Source organism: Prinia subflava (genome assembly GCF_021018805.1).
Source record: "Prinia subflava isolate CZ2003 ecotype Zambia chromosome W unlocalized genomic scaffold, Cam_Psub_1.2 scaffold_22_NEW, whole genome shotgun sequence".
NCBI lineage: Eukaryota > Metazoa > Chordata > Aves > Passeriformes > Cisticolidae > Prinia > Prinia subflava.
This window is the reverse complement of record NW_026960606.1, coordinates 3,172,644-3,198,119: the sequence shown is the minus strand read 5'-3', so window position 1 is coordinate 3,198,119 and position 25,476 is coordinate 3,172,644. Positions and strand designations below refer to the sequence as shown.

At 47.5% G+C, this 25,476-nt stretch overlaps 1 protein-coding gene and 1 long non-coding RNA gene across 2 annotated transcripts; one reads left to right on the top strand and one right to left on the bottom strand.

Annotated features, from left to right (window-relative positions):
* The first annotated feature begins 8,876 nt into the window (after positions 1-8,876).
* LOC134564906 (coagulation factor IX-like) lies at positions 8,877-24,693 on the top strand. The gene is made up of 8 exons (XM_063424193.1): positions 8,877-8,940; positions 14,240-14,406; positions 14,743-14,767; positions 16,601-16,714; positions 18,826-18,954; positions 21,236-21,474; positions 22,652-22,775; positions 24,179-24,693. The coding sequence occupies exons 1-8, from the start codon at positions 8,877-8,879 to the stop codon at positions 24,691-24,693; spliced, it is 1,377 nt and encodes a 458-aa protein (XP_063280263.1).
* On the bottom strand, positions 10,570-11,908 carry LOC134564915 (uncharacterized). Its single transcript, XR_010083706.1, has 2 exons — positions 11,640-11,908; positions 10,570-11,361 (listed from the first exon to the last, which is right to left on the bottom strand). It is a non-coding gene; the product is annotated as an uncharacterized LOC134564915 (long non-coding RNA).
* Positions 24,694-25,476: the final 783 nt, after the last annotated feature.

Below are 25,476 nucleotides of genomic sequence, written 5' to 3'. Positions count from 1 at the left end.
GAGTCTACACCAAATTCCCTTCCCTTGCCTGGGATGTTTCTCACTTGTATTCACTAAAAGGTTGAGCTTTTAGAGATGGCACAGCTCAGTGCTGCACTCTTTCTGGAGCAGTCATTTTGTTTGTGCCCTGATGGGTCTGTGGAGCTGCAGATCCAGCTGATTGCCTGGAAGGTGAAGGCATTAATAGTACTCTTCTCTGAAGCCTTGCCTGTGAGTTTGTCTCACAGTGAGATTGTTAGCGTAGGAAAACATATAACCACACGAAGGCGATCATATGCGGTTCTTTATTCAAACGCGCGGGGACACAGGGGCATACAGTGCCCAAATCTTGTGCCCAAAAATACAGAATTGATTTGTGATTTTTATAGTTTAAATTATACACATGTTAACTAACCTCCACCCCTAGATACTGATTATCCTATTCCTTAGTTACTATCTTAAATCATACCTATGCTTCTACCCTGATCCACACTTGATTTGGTTAAAACAATGCTTCTCAATTATCCCCTGAGTTGCAGTCACACTTGATTCGGTCATTACAATAGCATGGAGCTGGTTGCAGAAGCTGACGCTCGTTCCGAAGCTGAGTTGCGTCAAGTTCCAGTTGTACGTTCTCTACCTTCCTCCCCCCATACATACCTCAACTTAACCCCGTGGTTAACTTATACAGAAATTATATTTTTTTAACCCTCCACCAACAAGATGAGGCTTGCACAGACTGCAGCAGTTACAGCATATCCTCTGCCTGTTTCCACAGCAGCCCTTGGTAGGCAGCCTTGGCTTGGCTTTTTACAGGATTATGAACAAAATTAGGGATTCACCTTTCCCAAGGTATAAAATTCACAACTCCAAGTCCTTGCCTACAGCTTCAAACCTTTCCTCAACCAGGTGTAGGCTGGTTCATCATAGCTGGAAGAGCTGATGTTTCCATTTCTCTGGAATAGAGAAAGGAGAAGGCTAAAGAAAAGCTAAAGGAATGCAGGATGCACTCTGAACCTGTCAGATCCTAAAAGGGATTTAGGAGCCTAACTAGCAGCACTCCCACTTCACACAGCCTCCAGTGACTCCAGCAAAGGAGTCCTCAGCTCAGGACACCTGCAGGGCTCTGTGGAGACCAAAGCCACATGGCAGAAGGCTCCAGCCATTTCCACCACCTGCAATCAGAGTTCCCCTTCCAGCTTAATATTTTCACCACTCTAGGAAGAAGAAAATTGGGGATTTTTGCCTAGAGAATTTTTCCCCAAATCAGTCCAACTGTAGTAGCTAACCCCTAAAATTATTTTCCTGCTCTTCAGCCTTTGTTTTGGACCAGGACCATTCGAGTCTGATGTCTTAGAGGACTTTCCATGCATTTTTCTGACAGACATTAGCTGAGCCTTGCATTTTCTTCTCCTGTCTCTGCTGGCTGGAGGAGCCAAAGGCTTAGTCTGTGGCCATCACTACATGATTTTTACATCTGGAAGGACCGAGCTGAACAACCACATTCAGAAGTGTTGAAATGAGATACACAGAAGCATTTGCTTAATGAGTTTGATGGACCAAGTATGAGACAGGCAGATGGGTTTTGAAGTCTGCTCCTCTAATGGATGAAAAGGTGCTTGAATCTGGCTGGTTTGAATCAGAGAGAATAAAACAGACCATAAAAATGAGTGTGAATGAGTGATTGGCCTATCTCCTACATAAAAATACCATTAGCTCATTTCCTGTGCCATGTGTTATTTACTGAGCAGGTCGCTGGAAAGCTTGTGTTCTCCACCCAAAATGCTGCTGCTAATGCACAAATGCTTTTTTTCCAGAGGGTAGAGGGATGCAAGAGTGGCTCTCCCCAGCATAGCTAACACTGTTATGGGGGCAAACATCTGTTTCATCTGCAGTGGCAGCAGGCAAACAGCTTCTACCAGCACCTGAAACTTCCCAAAGCAGCAGCAGACCCGAAGTCAGCAGAGGTGTTGGTGTCTCTGAGCCCGATTGTGCCCTGTGCATGCAGCAGGAGTTGTCCCACCAGCCCTGGGAGAATGAACGTGGGGAGAGCTGCAGATCTCAGCCCCTCACAGACCCATCCTGCCATGAGCAGTCAGTCAAATAGGGAGCCTGGTGCCCATGTCAGACACATGATGGCTTCTGCAGGACCCAGAGCAGCACCAGGAGCTGCCGTGGCCACTGGATTCATTCCCAGCTAAGCTGTGCTGTGAACAAAACCAGCCCCCCAAGATGAGGTCTCTGATCTGCCCACTGCTCACAGGCAGGCTGGGAAGGATGGACAGGCAGGATCCTGCTCAGTAAACAAGGCCTTAGGTTCCAGTGCATGATAAGGAAACATAAGGAATAAAAATAGGTAGAGAGCCCTCAGGTAAAGGAAGAAAAGTGAACATTAAACCTGTTTGTGAAAATGCTTTTGCTGTAAAATAATCTCTTTCGAGCACATTGGCAGCAGTTTGTTCAGGAAAAAAAAACAAACCCGGAAACCTTATGGAATGGACAATTTTTGGAAAGATAATTAAACAAGAGGTCAAAACATGTCTTGGGAAGCAGGATGGCAATTACTTAGCCTTGATGCTTGAGAACAGCTGAGAGACATATTTATATAGCATCCTTCTGGGCAGTTTGAGCTTTCCTTTTCCCATTCCAGTGGCTCCTGTCCATCCCTCCCCAGGCCAGCCACAAACAGTGGAGGCTGACCAAGGAGCAAAGAGGAGAATGGGAAAGGGGAACCAGCACAGGGGGAAAATCCTGCAGTCACACTGCTATAACCACTCGTTAATTAGTCCTGCTACTCAGAGATATCATTGAAGTCATTGAAATCATTACAATACTGGGGATGGTGGTGCATTTTGGACCCCATTTGGAGGCCTCAAGGCTGGGCGTTGTGGCTCTACATGGAAGTGAAACAATCCAACCCCCTTCTATATTGCACAGAGAAATCTACATGAATTACCCCAAGCTATCAAGCCAGAGCTGAGCCCTCATATTTGTCTTATTCACAAGGAAGATTCAGCTTCCCCCTGCAACAGACACACATCAGAGCTTTGATCTTGAGGGGAAGGCATGCAAGAGATGCTCCCCTGACAGTGAATGCTGGGGGTCGAAGAGTGAGCATGGGCAGCATGTAGGGAGTGCTCTGTGCGAAATGGGCTGAGGCAGCCTCAGAACCTCTCCTGTGCTCCCCAGGCCCCTCCAGCAGCCCCCAAGCTCTGCTCACTGGTGCTGCTACTAGTCAGAGAGAAAGCCATGAACCCCAGCCTCTGCAGGGCAGCATGGGGAAGCGGTGTTATGCCAAGAGAAGCAGGCAGGATGATTCAGTTGCTTTTAAACTACAGGCTTCCTTCAAAGTGCCATCTATCTGCAGTCACACGGGCTGCAAGACAAGCGCCTTGAGGAGACAACTCAGTTTCTTTACTAAATGAAGTGGAAGAGGCACCTTACTCACTCTCACCCGCTCTAATTGCTGCTGTTTCCATCAACTTTCAGGCCTGAATGTTGAAGAAATGGAGTTGCTATTTCAAAAGCATCCTTGGTTATTTACTCAGTGCAAAGACAGTGCTATACAGAAAAGCTCTAAAGCTTTGATTGGGCAGATTGCTGAAGATGCTGATTGCCTCTCACAGAGACCACAGGGCAGGATGGGTTTCTGTCTTCAGGACAGTGCTGAAAACACAATTTCCCCCAGACTGTTACATTTCAGGTGTTCAGACAGATTAGTGGGACTAATTCAGAGGAGTCTTGGGACTCTTCCCCTGGCACAGGGTAAACTAATTGCTATGAAAGAATTGCTTTAAAACTCTGACCTAAACTGTACAGCAGGAGCCACAGGTCATCCCAATGCATCATTTTTTTAATTCCACATCAATCCTAAATGCATCTAGAATTCTGCAGCAATGGTACTTGACCATGACCTCTGTTATTGTCCCAGTGACCATTCACTCATATTTTTCGAGTGAAGAGGCTTCTTTTCAACTTCCAGGATGTGATTAGAACTTTATCTGCTCTATTGAAAGGGCTCCCCTTACAATCTTTTGTTCCAAATGTGGAGAGTTCAGACTCGCCTTGGTTAACACAAAACTGTTTTTTTAATAGATAAGCAAATTGCTCAGGTTTCTCACAACAAGGCATGACACAGCCGGTAGAAATCCCAGCTAGCTCTGTCTCCCGGCTGTGCCAAGAGCCGTTCCCAAATCTGCCAGCAGGTTCAGGTAACAGTGCAATACAAGGCTGTTCTTCTATGGCAACAGGTGTTATGGTGCCTAGACTTCAGAGCAAGAACTACTTTTTGTGCAATTTCTCAGAGACCTTTATTCCCTGAGACGGGGGTTCAGAAAAGGGCAGAGAACAAAGCCCGTGCTCGCTTTTAAACCCGAGGGGTGGGGGAGTGTGGAACAAGCAGGTGATTGATCCCAGGACAGATGGACAGGGGTTTTTCCATAACATAGGGCAGGGTCAGGGGAAAGATGGACAGCTAACCAAAGCTTCTAGGAACAGGGCAGGGGAGGTACAGAAAAAGGGGGACATGCCTGGGCAGCACCCGACCCATCGAGCGGGAGGAAACAGGAAGGAACCACTGAAATACAGAACTCAAAACAGCTCAACCAAAACTCACCACCACAAAGGCATGTTAATGAATCCTGCTATTATTTTTGTAAATCTTCTTAGAGGGGACCCTGATTAACCCCAAAGCTTTTTGAACTGCTGGCCTAGACAGACTCTTCACACAGCAATTATTGCACAGAGGCTCTGTTCCCTCTCCAAAGGATATGTGATCAAGGATCACACTCACATGTTTGCTATAGGTAAATTTATATTCAGTATTTTTTCCCAGTGGCCATCTGTAGTAGTGCATTTTTACACCCAAACAGGTGTTTCTATATAAGGGAAAGAGTTTCAGCTTACCTTGAAACATATAAGAAAGTTAAACTAGAATTTTCTCTGGCCTGCTCATTGTAACTGGCTCAGTGCCAGCACAGAAGCACTGATTGGGCTTTAGAAGTGTACCTCAAAGCCTGTTGCCAATCTCATTGGGTGTTGCCGGAGATCAGCCAGAGTCAAGACAGCACTCATATTGAGTTAGAAATCTTGCTCGTTTATTCAGCTATTTGGCATACATTTATACTGTGCTAAGCATATCATGCACCTAATTCTGAACATCATTGGTTAAACCACAGTGTTCACGCGTCCTTGCAGTATACATAATTGGCTTAGAAGCTTTGTCCACGCGGCTGGATGCTGTGAGTCTTCTCCAACTTATGGTCAGTGCATCCTGTCTAGCATCCTGTTATAGCTATTGCTCCAAACTTTACTTCATCCTTATCCCATCTAAAGAACAGTTCAAGGACGTTTCAGCTTCTACTCATCCTTTAGGCTAAAAGCAGGATTGTGCACATGTCCCTGCTTTTCCAGCCATGCATCCACAATTGGGCAAGGTGCCAAATAGCCCATCTAAGTCATTCAGTATTTAAGAAAGAGCACAAAAGAACTTAAGAGCTTTTTTGGAATGTCTTAGCCAGTGTAAGAGTGTCTTCTACACTGTTTTTGCCTTGTATTTCTTTGTTTTATAATGTTTATTATTTTTGTTGTTATTAAAACCTTTTATTTTACAAAGCATGTCCAGAGAAGCTGTCTCGCTATTTATTAAGCCATTTCTCCACAAGGCTAGACCCTCGGAAAGTATTGAGATCTTTCAATAGCCATCCTTTTCCCTCTCTCCCTGTGGCACTGCCCTGATTTGTGGGCTGGAATCTTCTGCCAATGCCATTTCCAGTCAGCTGATTTGCATCATGCAAAGGGAGAAAAGGTGAGCTTTGGAGAGCCACTGTGCCAGAAGCTGACAATGGTCATTTTGAGGATCATTAGTTAGACAATTTTAAATCCCTCTGACACACATTTATTCATTTTTATGCTCTCTAGTTACTTAATACAAAGGGCTCTGAGATACAAAATTATGTCTTGCTGAAGTCTATATATATTCTGCTGTATCAACCCAAGTGTTTTCATCAACTAAACTTGTAAATTCACCTCAAAATACTACACTGAGCTCCTTCAAATAGATTACATTTCCCTTAACCCACAATGATAGGAAGGAAGGAAATTTTTCCTTCTATAATTCACTACTCAATCTAATTCTTTGAGATTTCTTTCAGATAACATAAACAATCCATAAAATTTGTGATTCTCTGCATACACTCAAAACCCAGCAGGTTTAGACTGTTCTATTTGCATTAGCTTGAAGCATAAACACCAAAGACTTAAAAGAATCTTTATTTGGAGCAGGTAAAAAAAAAGGCAGAAAAAGAAAGCAGCAACAAAAATAACTCCTTCCCTCTGCATCCTAATGCAAACCTAAATTCATTTTTTATTTTAAGGCACTGGTTGTTTTCTGCTGTTAAATGTACCACAGACACTGTAGGACTCAAGATTACAGAGCTCTGACATATTCTATGTAAAAGAGAGAAACGTTTGAGGCTCTTGACACATTATTCACACATTTAAGCATCAGCAGAACTAAGATGCATCAAATTTCCGGTATGGGAAAAACAATAGTTCCTTTTCAGAAGGGCTTGTTTCAGTTCAAAGTTTCCTCTCATCTGCAATAATTAACCAACAATGAGATTGATCATGTCATTCAGATTGTACAGAACATCTGCATCTCCTCAAGTGTGTGAGAAAGTGCTCCAGGAAGACCCCTGCTAGAATAAATTTTTATCAGACTCTGATGCTGTTTCTGCTCCTAGAGGTGAATCAGCAACCAGCTCAGCTCACCGAGCTTTTATTCCTACAGCTATCAAACTTATCAAAAACCCATCACCAAAAATCATAAAAGCAGAGGAAAAGTGCCCAACTCTGACTTCTCACAAGCTTCAGCTCACTTGGCAGCAGAGAACTCCTCTGAAGGAGGGGCAGCCCCAGGTCAGAGGGGGTGACCGTGCCAGGAACTCTAAGACCTTCTCGGTGACAGCAGGGACAGTGACAAAGTATCTCTATAAGCAAAGCAGCTGTGAGAACACGTGGTTTATTGTGGGGGCCTCGCTTGTAGCTGCTAGGCACAGCTAAAGTAGGCCAGGAAAGAGCAGGAAAAGAGTGGGAAAAGAGTGGGAAAAGAGTGGGAAAAGAGGAGGAGGTTCTGGTTACCATACAATAAATGTCCTTCTGAGTTGAATAGTCTGTGTTGGACCAACCAATCTAATACAAGATACCAATCTCACAACATTTACATACAGCCAATAGAACTGTCCCTTTACCTTTGGAAAGCAGGAGGGTATTGTTTAATCAAGGGAGATTGCCCCCAGCTAGGCACACTATTGTTCACTAGCTGATGGCTTGGTATTTTACATCTCAAAGCTTGCCTTCATTTCTATCTTACTCGTTGGTCTCATACTCCCAGAATCTAAACCATCATATTTACAAGGCCCTTTCTACTTCATCCTTCCCAACAAGGAACAAGCTGCCCTGCAGCCCTACCAGCTCCCTCTGCCTTGGGCACAAGCACAGACCCAGCAATTATGTGTGGGATGCTTCTGTTCCAACAAAAAAAGGGATATTTCAATATAAAAGCCCAAACCACATCAAACCAGAAGAGACATCTCCTAACAGCTCATTGCTACAGCAAGCCTATTTAATAGGAAGGAACATCACTTGGGTGTTATTTTAAACACTCTTCTTTTGAGAACACTGAACACTAAGTCAAAATACATCCAGATCTGATCAATGTCACCCACCTAAACAACAAAGCTTTCATATCCAAAGGGCCTGTACTGGGGATCACAATTCTGAGGATTTGTTTGCAAAATAAATGAAAATAAGCCCTTTGCTTTCAAATTAGTGCCCCAGAAGTTGACAGCAATAGTAGTAAACAATAGAAATTATTTATATTTAGCCATGTTTATTCTAATGATGTTGGCATTATCTTTGAAGATTAATTGGTAATAATGTTGCAAAAACTACTACACATGAAATATGCACCATAAACATAAATTTGGCTGACCTATGTTCTAAAGTAAAATATTTACAGTAATGAGATTCTAATTATCCTTTGTTATGGCAGGCCATTCTCCGCACTCCTCTTTATTGATAAGAGATGTATTGTTTCAGCATTTTAGCTCAGTTTATTTTCTCACATTTGCATTTCCTTATGCACAGAAAATGAGAGGCAATCATTACCTTCTTCACTTTGCATTCAATTTACATCAACAGCACATTACCTCATCCTAACTCATTTATCAACCACAGAAATTTGGTAACAAAAGCTACTGTCAGTGATTAACTAAGATCATTTCAAATGGAGCAAGAAGAAACAAGGTGAATTATAGGTTTCAGGACCTTTTGTTTGCTCAAGAAAAGGAAGATAAAGGATTTTTTCCACCTAGACAAGATGGATCTCATGAGGCTGCAACTCATATTCAGCCTCTCCTCTTCACCTGCAGCTGCTGGGGCTATGTTGCACACAGAGGTAATTCCAAACACCATGAACCAGAAATGTCTGTGCCCCTTGCCTCACAAAGGAATGTTCCTAATTTTCTGGACTGAGTGCACAGAATTTATGGTTCATAAGCTCAAGCAAAAGCTTTAACACCCACCCAAGGACCACTGTAGCCTCAGAGCAATTAATGGTGCTGCAGCCTGGGAGACACCAGCACATCCAGCAGGGCACATCCCTGTTCCTGCGGATGGCGTTTGCCAGCCTGTGAGCACCTCCAGTGCCATGGAACACACCGTGGGATTCCCATGGCAGAACATCCAGCTGGCTTTGCTGGGCACTGGAACATCTGGAGACCTTAAATTCACGGGTTACCCAGAGTCAGTAAACAAGCACTTGCACTTTGGAACTATTGACTGAGCTCCGCTGCCTGAACCAGCTGTCAGCAGCAGGTGTGGGCAGTGGGAAGAAGATGGCAAATATCTCCCTCACACTCTCCATATGTCTTCTGGGAGCTTGTCTTGGTGGTGAAAACACAGATGAGTTCATTTAAAACCAAGCAAACACTTCATTTTTGGGTACAGGGTGTTACAGACACTGGCAAAGGGACAGTTTGTACTTGGTAGTGCAACAGCTTGTGCAGTCTTGTGGGAGACAACATCTCAGAGGCATTGCTGCATTTTATAGCTCCTCTTTAAAGCTCTGGCTCTTTTACAGGGAAATGAAATAATAGCTTTTATGCTGATTTTATACACCATATGTCACAGGGATTAATCTTAAGAATGGAATTTTTCTTAGGTTTTTTACATCTTTAAGCTTTCAGAGCTTGATTCAGCCATTTTAGAAGGCACACACAGAAGGGGAAAAGGGCAGAGTGCTGCTGGTGGAGTGACAGTCACACCACTCTGTGTGCCATCACTTTGTCCTGGAGAACAAGTGCTCACCTCCATAAAACACTCATTGGATTTGCCACTGCGAGGATTGTTTAAAGCCAAACCCAGTGTGATTTTAACAGAGACTGTAGGATGCAGCCAAAGCTGGAGACAAGATAAAGCAGTTGATGGATGTGGGCAATCACACACAGTAATGCAGTCTTGTCTTGGTTTGAAGGGAAGTGAGTTTTTCAGGAAGCTGAGGTCAAACCAATGAGTGGTCAGGTTTGAATGTTGGCACCTTCAGTGGCCACTGAGGGGTTGGACACGCCTCTGACGACACAAGGGGTTAAAAGCAAGGACTCCCAGACGGACTTCCTCTTTCTGGCTCCGCTTTCAGGAGAGGAGCATCTTTTCCCTCTTCCCCTGCCCAGCTGACCAGGTTGGGTGGGGGAGGGGGGCCAGGTGGTCAGGCTGAGGTAGGCCTCGGGCCCCGGAGGGGGGAGAGAGAGAACAGGACTGGAGCTGAGCCAGCCCCATCCAGGATGGAGGGGTGGAGAACTTTTGGAGGTGCCTTCCGTTCCCCTGTCCCCGTCCCCCCTCGTCGTCCCGTCCCCCCCCCCAAGGGAGAAGGTGCCGAGCTGCTGCGTGTGGGAGTTGCTGGAGCCTGCGAGTGCCTGAGCCTGTGGCCTTGTCGGGAGCCAGAAGCTTTTAACCCTTTCTGAGGCAGAAGAAAACCCTTCCCAGACATTGATTCTCATGGCTGGTGTTTTCAGAAGAGAGAGGGATAGCCTGGGACCGAGATGATAAAGGACGATGAAAAGAACCCCTCGATGGCTAGAGGTGAAGAGGAGTGGCTTCTGAGCTGGACTTTTCTTGTGTAATGTTAGCCATAGATGGACCCTGAACTCTCCTGAACATAAATAAGACTGTATTTGGGTGGATGCTTTTTTGGCTCAAAAGCAAAGACTTTGTGGCCTGTTCTTGGAACCCTCAGCCCCAGGGGTAAATGTGGGGGGGACTGCTTGTCCCAATATGAGAAGATGGCTGGTTTTTGGTACTTGGCCAAACATCCTTAAAAGAGCCCTATATGCGGTTTTGGTCCATGGACGGTGGTGAGAGCACTGGACATGGAAAGGAGGGTGTCACCCTGGCAGACTTCTCTAGGTGATGCCATTGGTGACATGGTGTCATGGGTTGACATTAGACAAAATGCCAATGCACCCATGAGGGTATACTTTACCCAATGAACTACTGTGAGATGTGGTCAAGAACAGAGCAGAGCAGGCCTAATACTTGAAACAGACAGACAATTTATTATACTACATAACAATGGACAATAGAAAAGGAAAGAAAAACCCAGCCACCCAAAAGCAGAAGAGAAAACCTCCCAAAAACACTGCTTCTCCTCCCCCCAATTTCCATTCCATACATGCTCACTCAGTTGACTCCAGCACATTACCTTCATCTACTTGCTTAATCCCTCAACAACCCTGGGTTCCTAATCCAAATCATCATCCTTTAAAATTCAGACAATCCACATTCCATCCAGGACGAGAGGAGTCTCTCTCGCACCACAGACCCCCCCCCCCCACAGGAAACACAGGTCCACCATCCCGTGTTCCCACGTCACCCATGGCACTGCCTCGAAGAGTCTGCCAGGGTGACACCCTCCTTTCCATGTCCAGCACTCTCACTGCCGTCCATGGACCTGAACTGCAACAGGGCTCTTTTTAAGGATGTTTTGGCCAAGTACCAAAAACCAGCCATCTTCTCATTTTGGGACTCAGGTCCCCCCCATTTACCCCTGGGGCCGGGGGCTCCAAGAAGCAGGCCAGAACGTCTCTGGGTTTGAGCCAAAAACATCCACCCAAACACAGTCTTATTTATAGTCAGGAGGGTCCAGGGTCTGTCTATGGCTATCATTATGCAGGAAAAGTCCGGCCCAATAGGCCACTCCTCTTCATTCCGGCAATCGAAGGGGCTTCTTTTCATCTCACATTACCCTCTCGGTCCCAGGCTGTCCTCTCTCTTCTAAAACCACCAACTATGAGAATTCAGCGTCCAGGGATAACTCTCTTCTGCCTTAGAAAGAGTTAAAAGCTTTTATCTCCCACCACCAAGGTCAGGCACAGGCGATCGCAGGCACTGCAGCTCTCACAAGCAGCTCCAGCTCGGCACCTTCTCTCTGTGGGGGGAGGAGAGAGACGGGACCGGGGGGGGGGGGGGAAGGGGGGGGGAACGGGATGGGACAGGGAGGGGGACGGAAGGCACCTCCAAAGTTCTCCCTCCACCCCTCCATTCTAGATGGAAGCTGGACCAACTCCACTCCAGCTCCCTCTGTTCCCCATCCCGAGGCCCACCTTGCTCAGCCAGGCCCACCTTGCTCACCTCCCCCACCCGGCCTAGCCAGGCCTGGGCAGGGGAGAGGAGAAGACGCTCCCTCTCCGAAAGCAGAGCAGGGAAAAAGAGAGTCCTGCTGGGAAATCCGGCTTTTAACCCCTCGTGTCCTCAGAGGCGTGTCCAACCTCTTAGTGGCCAACAAAGGTGCCAATACTCAGACCTAAGGACTGATTGGTTTGACCACTACTTCCAAAAAAACTCACTTCCCTTCAAACCACGACACATGGGAACACGGGAGGATGGACCTGTGTTTCCTGTGGGGGGTCTGTGGTGTGAGAGAGACTCCTCTCTCCCTGGATGAAATGAAGATTGGTTTTTTGAGTGATGATGACTTTGATTGGGAACCCAGGGTTTTGGTTTAAGCAAGTAAGATGAGGGTAATGTGCAGGTGTTAACTGTTGAGCATGTAAGGGATGGAAATTGGGGGGAGGAGAAGAAATGTTCTGGGAGGTTTTCATTTCTGTTTCTGGGTGTTTGGGTTTTCTTTTCTGTTGTCTGTTGTTACGTAGTTTAATAAAGTTTTTTTCTATTTCAAGTTTTAGGCCTGCTCTGCTCTGTTCTTGACCACATCTCACAGTAGCTCATTAGGAAAAACATACACTCATGGGTGCACTGGCATCCGGCCAGCGCCAACCCATGACAAGGCTGTTGCTTGATTTATCTGTTGCAGCAACAGTTCCAGCAGAGGCTGGTTCACATCCAGTGTGAGTTCCTGTTTGCTGCAAGGCTGCCCTTTCTTCTTTCATTAAAACATTGCTGGAAACAGGTTAAAAAAAGGCTCTTTCCAGAATGTTTGCTCAGCAATGAGAAGTGAGCGGAACCTCATATTTTTGCCACCACCCACCCAGGTGTACCCCCTATAAAACAGACTGGACAGGACAGGTGTGCCCTGCCAGCACCTGGCCCAGAGACCTGTCTCACTCTATCAGATTCTGGTTCAGAAGTTGTTAAATGGTGTGTGAGTGTATTCTCAGTGTGAGGATGGTTTCCAGCCTGGTGAGTGCCATTCCTGTCACCCCACAGGGCCTGCAACCTTCAGTCCAAATCAAGTTTTGCCTGTAAAAGCAGCGTGTGGGATCCTTAAGCAATGCAGAAAGCCTAGAGGGATCTGAAGGGAGGTAAAGCTGCATTCATTAAAATGAGTTCTCGCCATTAAATGGGTTAATTGTGGCAGGTGCCTGGCACATCCCACCAGGAGAAGCTGAAGGAGCATTTTCAGTCTCTTGCAGAGACACCTGTCAGTGAAGTGGCTTCTTCCACTGAGGGTGGCCTGGTGTCAACCAACCAACCTGCCTGGGGCTCATGAGAGCTCCACTAACTCCTCTTCTGCAGGCTCAGCATGGCTGGGCTCTGCTCTGGATCAGGAGCAGGACCTGGCTGTGAGAAGGGATGAGTGGCTGGTGCTTGTCCCTCGGTCTCCTTTCTCCCTGCCTGGCCAAGCTCATGCTGTCCCAAACCCTCAGTGGGGCCAGTCTGACAGGTGCCCGAGCCCTTCCTGCAGAGCCCCCAGATGAGGGTCCGTGTCCCAGGTGGCCACCATGGCTCCGAGAGCTGCTCTACCTTGCCATCTGGTGACAAAAAGGAACATGCTGGGCTTGCTGCGGGACAGTGGAGAGAGAGGAGAGGTTGGGCAAGTGAAGCAGGGATATCCCCTGGGTGAATGATGTGTTTTAGGGAGGTGAAGAAGAACCCTCTGCAGAGGTGGCTCAGGAGCAACCCCTGCCAGGGGCTGCCACAGGACAGCCACTGCTGCTGTCCCTGCTGCTGGGACCATGGCCCTGCCAAGACAACACCCATGGTAGCACCATGATGGGACTGCCCCTCACCAGGTAGCCACCACGGCAAGGCTGGTAGCCACTGTGGCCATCCCACCTGCACTGGGGTCCCTGCAGTGTCATCAGCTCTTGCTGGTGGCCCTGCCCAGGAGCGTAGCCACTGCTGAAGGTGGATACAAACACCCCACTGCCAGGAGGTGGCCCAGGGGGTAAGGAAGGCTCATGTCACTGCCCCTGCCTGCAGGAGATGCTGGAACCCAGGGATGTGGGCAAGGATGAGGAGTAGGGAGAGGAGGAAATGGCCCCTTGCTTCCAAGAGCCACAGCTGCTTGCAGAGGCAAATGGCCTTTCACAGCCAGCACAGGCAGATCACGCAGGACAATTTCTGTGTCCAAACAAGACCTCACCAAGCAGCAGCATGAAAAAGCCTATTATTTTCCCCTCTCAAACAGCTTATTCCAGTCCGTGCATCTGTGATGGGAGATTCTCACACCATCTGCTTTAGGGTATTTTAAGCATCAAACTTCAGCACTCCCAATCACTCTTGCCATCAGTAATTCCTGGTTATTGACTATTTTGACATTTGGCTCTGCAGATTTGATCCTTCAGATTGTGTTTAAGTTGGGCAATAAAGATAGCTCAGGTCCACAATAACAGTCCTGAAATGTCTCTAGCCACGGGGCAAGGGGGGGTGCACACCTGGAAAGGGCTTGTTTTCTGGGAGAACAGAGCCCTGACAGCCCATCCCAGCTGCTCCAGCACAGCCTCTGTTCCTGTCCCAATTTCAGTGTTCATTGAGAACAAAGAGGTGAGCTTGGTTCTCCAGAGGCAAAGGCGAGCCAACTCCAACAGGCTGGAAGAGGTTATTCCTGGGAACCTCGAGAGGGAATGCATAGAAGAAAAATGCAGCTATGAAGAAGACCGAGAAGTGTTTGAAAACGCAGAGAAAACGGTGAGTATTGATGCTGCTGCAAAATGGCAGCACCATGTTCCCTCCAGCGCACACCTCTACACCCTTCAGGTGGGGCACAGAGGGGCAAGAGTAGGGAACAGCAAGGAGAAAACTTACAGGGCCAAGGACAGCATCTGGCAGGGTTGATTCTCATTTGTGCTCCATCACTTGGGCTGGGGAACTCCTTTAAAAGCTTTATCAGTCACCACTGGGATTCTGGAGGTGGTGGTTTCCCTGCAAATCTTTTCCTTCAGCTTTGTAGCCACCCAGGTACTACTTCAGTCAGACAACACCCAGAAATTAGAAAACAAAGGAAACTTTTTCTTCCCTTTGCAGATGCAGTTTTGGCAAACATACATTGGTAAGAGCTGCTTTCTTCATGTTCTAATGCTTAATATTCCTCTCTCAGTGCATAAAGACCTGATGTTATTGTAACAGATGTATTTCAGCATCCAGAAACTGTACTGACAGACCCAGTCAGAGCCTTGCACTCCAAATCCTGCAGTGCCCGACCTGGGTCTGTCCCATTGGTATAGAAATGGCAAGCCAGAAAAAAAAATGTCTTAGCATTTTATTTGTTCAAGCAGGGTTTTTCTGAACAATTTTCAAAAACGTCATGGAACAAAACCAGTTCAGGCAGACTACTGGATCTCATTGAGCCCAGGGCATGCTCTGGGCTTCAGTTTCAGCTGTGTGACAGAGTAAAATACCACAGCAATAATTAACACCCCTTCAGCAAACAGCAAATGCTATGTTCTCAAGCAGAGATCTCCAGATAAGGCACAGCCTTGTGAAGGCACAGTGTGAATCCCCTAGAAAGGCCATATTAAAGTGGAGACTCAACATGATTATAGCAAACAGCTGTTTGCAATTCACACCCTTACTTCACTGTTTTCTTTCCACATCTACTTCTTCCTTTTCAGCCTCCATCCCCAACGACTCCTTGGTCCCTTAACAAAAAGATTTCAGTGCCCACTACACCATCTGAAACTAATTTTAAGGACATTTCAATAAATGAAGTGTTTTGCAGATTGGCAAAGTGCCCAGAACATCTCATTAAAAAGCCTTAAATAATTCAGATTACTCAGTCCAAACTATAAAATAAAAATATTACATTTGCATTGTAGGACTGTCCTCTGAAAAAACAACTGATGAAACTCAACACCGCATTTGTTTCCCTGCCACTGTAACAAATTAGTTCATCAAAAATAAGGAATGCCATCTATTCCTCTGTCATCTGAGGTGCCTGGTTTGCTGTTCATAGTGCAAGCTGCTATTCCCAGAGTGCAGCCCACAGGAGCTCACCCTTGCACGGCACCCAAGCCCCAGCTGCCCTCACCAGGCAGCAACAACAGCTGCAATCTTCACCCTACCTGCAAACCTCCACATCAGGACTCAGACAAGCCCAAACCATTCTGTTCCTGTTTGCATTTTGCTTTCCAGCCCATTCCTGAAAACCCCATTAACTGCTACACTGTGCTGCCCCTTTGCAGGACACAAACACAGCAAGGCCTTGCCCTTTCTCCATGCCTTGGCACAAGCACTTCAAAGGGCATCCCCCATCATTTAACGTTACTGATTTACTTTTTCAAAGGTTTAGATCACCAATTTTGCAATAGTGAGTATTTTCATTAAAGCCTCAGGTTCTAAGCTGGAGGCATCTGTGAAAATAAAAGCCCTGGCACATGAGGAAAAATCTAGACCAGGTAATAGTAGTACAGGACTGAGAAAGAAAGAGCAACATGAAGGTTCTCAATCCTAACACACAGACAGGTCTGCACACCCCAGTGAACAGACCCAAACTTTCACAGAGCAGTGTTAGTGTTAAAACAACCCAGGATACTTAAAGCACTCTTGAAGTAGCAAAGCTTCTAAACTTGTCCAATTTGGCCAAGACATGAGGTCCTGCTGAGGCGTTGCATGGGGTGACTGAAGAGGGGTTCTGCTGAAAGGAGCAGAATTAACCCACAGGGGACAGGGGACACAGCTGGGACTCCAGTAAAGCCCTGCTGCTGCTGCTACCTCAGTGCTGACATTGTCTGTTGCATACTTGGCTGCCAGGATCTAACTTCTCTCCATTACAAAGGAGGCTGTGCTGTCTCTTGTTCAGCTTGCACAGTGAGGCTCCTGCACGTGGTGGGCACCAGGCGTGGAGGAGCCTCGTGTTTGTTAACTCTCCTGTCTTCTCTCCAAGATGGGGACCAGTGCAACCCCAATCCATGCAAAAATGGAGCTGTTTGCAAGGATGAAATCAATTCCTACATGTGCTGGTGCCCAGCTGGGTACGAAGGCAAGAACTGTGAGATAGGTACGTACCAGGGCTCCTCCAGAACTGTGCTGCTCTGCTGGAAACCCCATGGAATCCAAGTGGTGTCAGAGTGGCACCCTCTTGGGGGCTATTTGAGACACATTGTGCTTTGTTGTAAGGCACTGCAGGAAGGTGTAAATTCAGCCTGTTGGCACTGGGGATGGCAGAGGGACATGCTTGGGGATACAGCAGTGGATATCTCTGGTCCTGCCCAGCCCCAGTGGAGCCTCAGCTTCCCCTCTGCTGAGCACTTGCTCTTAGGGAGGGCTCAATGGAGACTCAGGCTCAAGGTCTTGAGTCCAGCTGTAGCTGCCAGGGCAGATGTTGATACAGAGCCCTTCCTCTATGTCCCAGCACAAGCCTTCCTGGGACTGCTCAATCAGGGACAACCTGCTCACCTGCTGAAAGCAGAGTTTCCCACAGACTCCCCATGGAACCACCATTCTCCCACTCCCCTTTCCCTTTTTCAGGTCAGGCTGAGCAGCAGGTGCTGGGCAGGGCAGGATTATCCTGACTTCCTCTCAATGGCACTCTGCTTAATTCATAATTATAATTATCAACAGCAACCTTGATTCTGGAGGCAAATAAAAGGCAAATATTTTCCTGATGGGTTGAGGAGTTTATGAAAACCAAACAGCTTATAGTTTAAACAAGAGGGATATTCAGCTCTTATAATATAATCAGGGGCTGTGCAACTCGCATAATGTGCTAGACTCATTGCACTAATAAAAGATTCTCTTTCTAGTTGTATTTCTGCTCTGGCAAGAGAGGAGTGTACATTAAAAAGAACATTTCAAAGTTGCATCAAATTTAAATAGTCTCATTGCAGATTTCTTGGGGAAGTGAGGAGCAAAAATAGAGCTAGAAGTGAGGCATTAAGAGGAGCTCTGCAAAAATAGTAAATGATGGCATTAAAATGGCTACAGAAAGGGAGGTGTCCTTGAGGAAGTAGGAGTGGTGTTAATCTGCTGTGAAGTTATTTGAAAACTCACTGAGAATTGCAAGGGCCTCTGCAGATTTGTGGTTTCCCACCTCCAAGGTGTTCTCACCACAGAGGAGTGAGGGGTGGGGTGGGAAAAGACAGGTGCAAGTCAGGGAAATCTCACTCTGCCACAGGCTGGGACTTGTTTTATCACACATCCTGCTGAAATGGGTCTTCAAGCCAGGTTGTGCCAACTGATTGGTACATCAGGAAGAACATAAGGAATGTCTTGAAGTTTAGAGTCCAGCAATAATCCCAGTACAAAGCCCTGCTTGGGTGCAGGGTTTGCTCCAGTCTGATACAGGGTGTTCTCCTCTGTGGAATTGCATTTGATTGAAATGGTTTGCTCTGGCTCACCCCTCAAAAGTGTATGGTTTATCCCAAGTCTGTAACCTCCCCTGCAGTATCATGTGTCTGTAAACCCATTGGCCTGAGAATCTATCCACGCCCATTTCGAAACTCCCTGATAAAGGTGCAAATGGAGAGGGCTCGCGCTCTTTTTGCCCTGGAGGCCTCCAGAGGTTCTGCTCCTCTCCCCTTCCCTCTCCTCTTCCCTCTCTCCCCCTCCTTCCCCCTCTCCCTCAGTGACCATGCTGCCTTCCTGGGGTTGAACTCCAAATAAATCCTCACCTCATCAGCACCTCACCAGCCGTCTAGAGTCTCCTTGCCTGCCTGCACGCGAACACCCACGAACCTAAGGACCCAGGGGGCTCCCAGGGAACCCTCCCCGGGGACCCCCTCAAATCTAAATTACAACACTCCTCCACTGCCAAAAGCACAAAAGTGGGGAAATCATGTGGTTTCTTATCAAATATTTGCTGGAGATGTTTAGGGTCAGGCTTCCAAATTTCAGCCAGCATGCAGCTGCTGGAAGCAGGAGGCTGTGCCAAGGCTCTGTGAGGCTCTATAAGCTCCTCAACCTGCCTGCTCAAAGAAGTTCCCACTGCTCCTTCATTATGACCAGGGCTGAGATTGCCCTTCTTCCCCATCTCCTTGCAAACAATCATCTGTTTTCCATACTCTGCATCAACCACAGGAGGTCACTGAGCCCAAACCCCCAAGTCTCAACAAATCTCTGACCAGTTGTGTTTCAAAAGACCTCTCACAGTTTCATTTTAATTTCTTTCAGACTTCACTTGTGCTATTAAAAATGGAGGGTGCAAGCACTTTTGCAGTCATCAGCCCCCACAGAAGGTTGTGTGTTCCTGTGCTGCTGGCTATAAACTGCATGAAGATGGAAAGTCCTGCGAACCTACAGGTTAACTTTTAAACTGTTTTTAAGAGATTTGGGTTAAAGTTTTCAAGGCCTTGTCCTGGATTTAGTTACATGAATTTCATAGATGCAATATCCTGTTGGAAACCTTGTTGCTTGTTTCCCCGCTTAGCAAAGGTAGAGCCTGACCCTGCACTTTCCCAAGGGCAGATGTGGGCTCTGGCTGGAAGGGTTCAATGTAAACATCCCCTTTTTAGCCTGGATGAGTGGAAAGGGAGGGTAGTTGTCCAGGGATTTGTTCAAAAGCAAATGCTTGTTTCAGATGGCTGCTCAGACAGATTCCAGCCATCTTACAGTTCTAAATATGGATCAGAAATTTTCTGAAGGCAGAAAGGTGATGTTCAGCTACACCAGCACCCAGCCAGGGCTCACTCCCATGTTCTTCCAGTAGGACCTAATAGTTACTGATTCTACACTGAGGATGCACTGAACTTTTCAGAACCAAAGAAGATTTTGCTTACTGTAAATCCTCATGATGGTCTATTGTTATGATTTTTGGACGGCACAGGAATAACAACATGACTCTTGATATGATGGTAAAGATGAGACCAAACTTTATTCTTCTAAATTCTACTTTTATAGAGTAGTTCAGTACAAAAAACATGATTGGTTATTCAGCATCTACACCCTTTTGTAAACATTTCTTTTGCTGGTAAACATGTTGGAAAAAACACTACCTGTGGATGTATTCTCACTCCCCAAGGTTTGTTTGAATTCCTCCTTAAGATTTCTCAGGCTAACATGAGAAAGTTGCTTGCCTGCCTTTCACACAGACACTGGCAGAGCCTGAAGCCTAAATTCAGACCAATGTCAGTCCCCCAGTCTATTTCATGGCTGGTCATGACCCAGTGCCTTATAATCTGAGTTGGGTGGGTACAAGTGAAGCTTTGTGCTGGTGCTGTCCTCCCAGCAGTGTGTATCTGCAGAGACCCTCAATGAGAACTGCCTCTGGCTTAGCTGTTGTATTGGGTGGGGTGGAAGAAAAGTGCAGTGGCTGAGGCTGCAGCTTCACAAAGGGCTAAAGAATAGCTGGTTCTCGTATTCCCAAGCTTTACCCCGCTCCTAGACCATTACAATGCCTATAACTACACTGACACCTGCAGATCCAACCCACCACAACACAGCAAATTAATTGGGTATGAACATCTCAGAAGCACATTTGGCAGAGAAGAGATTGAGTAGATAAATATTTTGTCATCTAAAGTCAGTTTAAAATTTGATGCTATCACATTTCTGACACCTGACTGCATCAGGTTTGTACACCCAAGCTTGCATGCAGGTACCTGCACAGGGGAGCTCTGTCAGCTGCAGCAAGGAACACTGACCTCCTGAATGTGCTGGCTGTCAGCAATCAGTTTAGGAAGTATCTTAGGCTGAGAATCCTGTTAACAAAGGATCTCATCAAGAGCTCAGGCCTGTGTTGCCCAGCATGCCGTATCACTTTCACTGGACCAGAAAGGTTTACAATTAGCAAGATCATCTTTCAGGTTGGGTGATTGCCCTTCCTGGAAAAGCTTAGCTTTTGTTGGCTCTGAAACCTTCATTTCATAGGCTAAGCTTGCAGGTACCACTTTCCATCACTCAACACTCAGTTGAGTCCTGTTCCTAAAGTGAACTGTTTAAAAATAAAGGATGAAGTCTCAGTAGGCCACATTCACATCTGATTTTACACTAATGTTTGTTTGCTCACTCAGTTCTTCTGAAAGCTTTTCAGATGAAAGACAATGCCTGGTGCTACTTACTATTTTGACTGCCACTACCAGGAAGAATTCAGCACACACTGCGTGGGAGAGGAATGGGAAGAGCTCATCTGAAACTAGCCTACAGATGAGATCTTCATTAACAGAGAAAATATACAACTCTAGGAAGAGTTTATTAATGTTTTCTTCACCTTGGTGCCAAGCAGGATTATCTGTACAGTTGGCAGATGTTATTTCCTGCCCTCTCCCAGCTGGCTGTTTATTGTTCTGGAGTCACTGCTGTAGAAATGCCAGCCAAGCACCTGGCTGCCCAGCACAGGACTCCCAGGTATGCAGCACACATCCTGCCAACAATCTATGCTTTTGCTACTTTTACATATCACTTGCACTGCAGCTCCAAGGCACAGGGTGCCTTGGGTGGACAGGGTACACGTGGTCAGCCCCCAGCCCTTTGCTGGTCTCAAACTGTGCTGAGGTGAGGCAGCATTTCCCTCCTCGCCTGCCCCTTTGATCACAGTAACTGGGTGTGACACAGCCAGTGACAACTGTGACTGTTCCTCTCCCAGTGCCATATCCCTGCGGGAGTATCACAGCTTCTGAAGCCAAGAGGAAACTCACCCAATCCATTAACACCTTTGAGCACTGGAATATCACCAGTGATGACCTTGACGATGCTCCTGACCAGGTGCTGGACAATATCACAGAAACCAGCACCGCTGCCACCACGAGGATCACACCTGTGCTCAGGACAGGCACGGGTGTTGTCGGCAGGGCAGACAGCATGAAAGGAGAGGTGCCCTGGCAGGTACCAGCTCTTTCTGCAAACCTTCCGTAACCCCAGCAGTCACTCTCTGAGTACTGGATCATCTTACTTTTAAAATACCCAAAGCCTGTCTCTGAGGTTAGACTGGCAATAGTCTCAAGCCTAACAGGAACACAGCTTCTTTCCATATAGTTTTATGCCACAGCAACAAAACTTGCCTGCATGGGGCTCTCCTCTGGCAAAGAAAGCCAGAAGTCAGAGTCACAGCAGCTTTACCTGGTGGGGCAAAAGGAGTTGAGCTACAGCAACAGATTGCCAAGTGTCCATGAATGTACCAAAAGTAAGCTGAAGGCTGAGGGAATGAAGTTTTGCAAAAAACAATGCAACTCATTTTATGGCTCCATCAGTGTCCTGGTTTAGGGCAAATTTGGGAGGAAACCTCTGAATGGGGTCCCTCTGGAAAAGCAAACCTAAACGGCCCCTCCCCCCAGCTGGTCCAGGAAAAAAGTTTCCTTAGAAAAAAATGGAAAAAGCTATTTATTCAACAAAGTGCCCACAAGCATAAAAAATGAATTATATGAAACAATAAAACCTCTCATTATTCTGAAGTGAGATGGCAAATTCAGAACATCCTTGCCGTGGGTTGCAGCTCAGCTCACCCAGTCTCCTATCAGTCCCTCTGGCACTGGAAAATGCTGTCCTGGGCCCCAGTGGGCCACAGGTGTGAGATCCAGGTGTCTCTCTGGGATTTTCAGTCCAGGACAGGTTTAAACAGTCCCAAGAAAAAGAGGAAAAAAAAAAACCAGTCCAGGTAACTTCTCTGCCTCAGCTAGCTAAAATAACTAAAAGAAAATGAGATCTCTGTCCCGCTGTCTGTCCATGCTGCAGACAACACAGTCCAGGGGCCCGAATGTGGAGGAGTGAGTGCAGTTTCTGCAAACAAAATGCACGCTTCTTTCCTCCCCCTTCGCTCTCAGAACCAGTCTTAAAGGTACAGAACACAATATGCAACATAAACAGAACAGACGATTGGGGATACAAGCATCACAAAGTCAACCCAGGACAATCAGTTTCAGCAGATCATAGATTCATCCAACAGTTTGGGTTGGAAGGGACCTTAAAGATCAGCTAGTTCCAACCCCCTGCTGTGACCAGGGCCACCTTCCACTGGTCCAGGCTTACACAAACCAGAGAGTGTGTTTTTCCCCTGCTCCCACAGGTTCTGCTGGTGAACAGTGAAGGCTTGGGTTTCTGCTGCGCATCCATCATAAACAAGAAGTGGGTGGTGACAGCAGCACACTGCCTGAAGCTGGGCTACACCCACAACCTCACTGCTGTGGCAGGTGAGAACCTGGGCAGGAGGGGAGGGACACAGGGTTTGCACTGGCTGGACAAGGCATGGCACAGGACACTGTGACCACGGTGATGGGCAGCAGCGGGACATGAGCTGCTTTGGGGCCAGACACAAGCTGCTGTGCAGCACGGAGGCCCCAGGTGAAGTTGCAGCATTTCATCAGCCCAGTCCCTGCAGGTACCACCACCTCTGGTAGGAGCACTGAACTGGGTCTGCCTTGGTCCCAAAGCCACAGAACAGTGTAAACACAGATCAATCTGGCCATGGGCGAGCGCACCTGAGCCAGAGGCTCATCCAGGCAGTTTTCAAGCCTGGTGGAAGAAGCATTCCCCTCCCCTACGCTTCATTGCTTCTCCACTTTCATCCCTGAATCACATTTTCAGGTCCCCAGCAATAGCAAGTATCTCTAACATAAGAAAAGCCACTTGAAAGTCTCCCCCACATTTGTCTTGCATTTACACTGTAGAAACAGCTTTGGAGGGAGCTGAAATTCCCACTCTGCCCAGAAAAAGCCCTCTCCAAGCCCGCTGGACTCGCTCACCTATGGCTGGCTCCACACCGGCTCCTCAGCAGCGCACAGCCAGGGCCCGAGTGCCTCAGATGCTGCTCAGAGGTGATGGTGTGTTCTGGAGAGCCTGGCAGAGCCTGGCAGAAATCCCGCAGCAGGGGCCAAACTCACCCCTCACTCTAAGGGCTGTGGGAGAGCGGTCGAGAAAAGTCATCCTGTGCTCAGCCTCCAGCGCAGGTGGGCAGCCCCAGCTGCTGCCCCTTCACCAAGCTGGGAGCATGGAACATTCGCCCTTCCCTCTCTTTACCTGTTACACAAGGCAGAGAAAGGTAACAAGCTGCCGGCACCTCAATCACAGCGACTGCGAGCAGCTGAGCCTCAGGTGGGCACAGGGACACCTGTGAGCATCAGGCGTGGCATTGGTGCCCTCCTGCACCCCATCCTGCCCCGTGGCTCTGGGAGTTCAGAAAGGGGAAGGTAAGGTTTCTTTTCACTAATACATTATTTATTTTAAACCAAGATTTTTCATCAGCGAGTTCTGCCCCCTTTGCTGCAAGGGCGACATCCCCTTACATCTCTCTAAGGGTGCTAAATCCCCAAAACAGGCGTATTGCTCTGACTCTGGCAAAAACATCTGTACTTTTGGTGCTTGATTGGGCGATGTGTGCCCAGTGTCACACCTGGGTTGTGCTGGGGACCTGAGACGCGAGGGAACCTTCAGCTGCCTTTGACAAGGAGCCAGCAGCCTGGCCAAGAGCAATCTGAGGGCCCAGCCCTTGGCAGCCACTGGGCTGGGCTGGAATCACACCAGGATGGCACCACCAGGGCACGGTCCTCGATCCTGCCATGGAAAGATGCAGCCCCAGTCACGTTTGTCTCTGCAGGTGAACACAATGTCAGGAGCGATGACCACACGGAGCAGCAGTGTAAGGTGGTGAGACTGCTCCCCCACCCCACATACAATGCCTCCATCAACGTGTACCACAACGACATCGCTCTCCTGGAGCTGGACCAGCCCCTTACCTTCAACAGCTACGTCACCCCCATCTGCCTGGGCAGCCGTGAGTTCACCAACACTCTGCTGAAGCAAGGCATTGGCATGGTCAGCGGCTGGGGCAAGCAGTTCTTCCATGGCTGCAAGGCCACCACCCTCCAGGACCTCAAGGTGCCCTTTGTTGACTGGCCCACCTGCCTCAAGAGCACCTCCACCACCATCCTGCAGAACATGTTCTGTGCAGGCTTCCCGTCTGGGGGCAGGGACACCTGCGAGGGGGACAGCAGGGGGCCCTACACCACTAAGATTGAGGGCACCTGGTTTCTCATGGGCATCACCAGCTGGGAGAGGAATGTGCCCTGCCAGGCAAATATGGCATCTACACTAGAATCTCGAAGTATGTGAAGTGGATAAAACAGACCATGAGGCTCCCCTGACCCCAGGGAGTGCTGTGCTGTGGTGGGGAGGCTGCACCATGCTGGAGGATGGACCGGGGAGTTGGAGAGGGACCACAGCAATCTCCATGGTTTTGAGATGCCAATTGCATTTCAGTAAACATTTCTAAATGAAATAACTTGTGCTCTTGTGTAGCAATGTATTTGCTCAACTTAGGCCATTCTGTGTACCAGCCAAAATCATTGTAGATAACAAGACACCTGCAGTCTTGTTTTCCAGAGTTCTCAGGGATTCATCAAGGTTACTGGGAAAACAACAGGATGAAAATAAGAATGAAGAGCCTGATAAATTGTCTACAAAGAATGTAAATCCTAGATACAGGAGGTTCAGCATGAGAATGGACACTTGACCAATTAGGTGACCTGAAGGAGATGAACCTGCCTCTCGAACCATGACTTGGCCAACCAGGAGTGTGTGGGCGGTAGATTTTGGAATCTATAATTGGGATTGTAGTGTAAACAATAAACGGCTTCTGTTGAAATCATATTGGTTCTATTCTTCAGTTGTACAAATCCCCCTGCACTCTTGGAAGGCAAAAGTTGAGAGAATGCAATGAAAATGTGGTAATAAGGAAATAAAAAGCCCTTTTAATGACCCATGTCTGCATTTCTGAATGCACTGGTGCTGCTGTGGTGGTGTAACTCCCCAAATCCTGAATGCAGAGGTTGGTGGATCAGCAGGGGAATGGCTCACACATGTCCCAGGCCAGTGTGCCACCAGCATTGCACACAG

What these genes read in the sequence shown, in the direction of transcription:
- LOC134564906 (XM_063424193.1), top strand. Translation starts at nt 8,877, where the DNA reads ATGGCAAATATCTCCCTCACACTCTCCATATGTCTTCTGGGAGCTTGT. An exon ending in AAAGTCCTGCGAACCTACAG is followed by an intron (nt 18,955 to 21,235) that starts GTTAACTTTTAA and finishes TTCCTCTCCCAG; the next exon opens with TGCCATATCCCTGCGGGAGT. An exon ending in CAACCTCACTGCTGTGGCAG is followed by an intron (nt 22,776 to 24,178) that starts GTGAGAACCTGG and finishes TTGTCTCTGCAG; the next exon opens with GTGAACACAATGTCAGGAGC.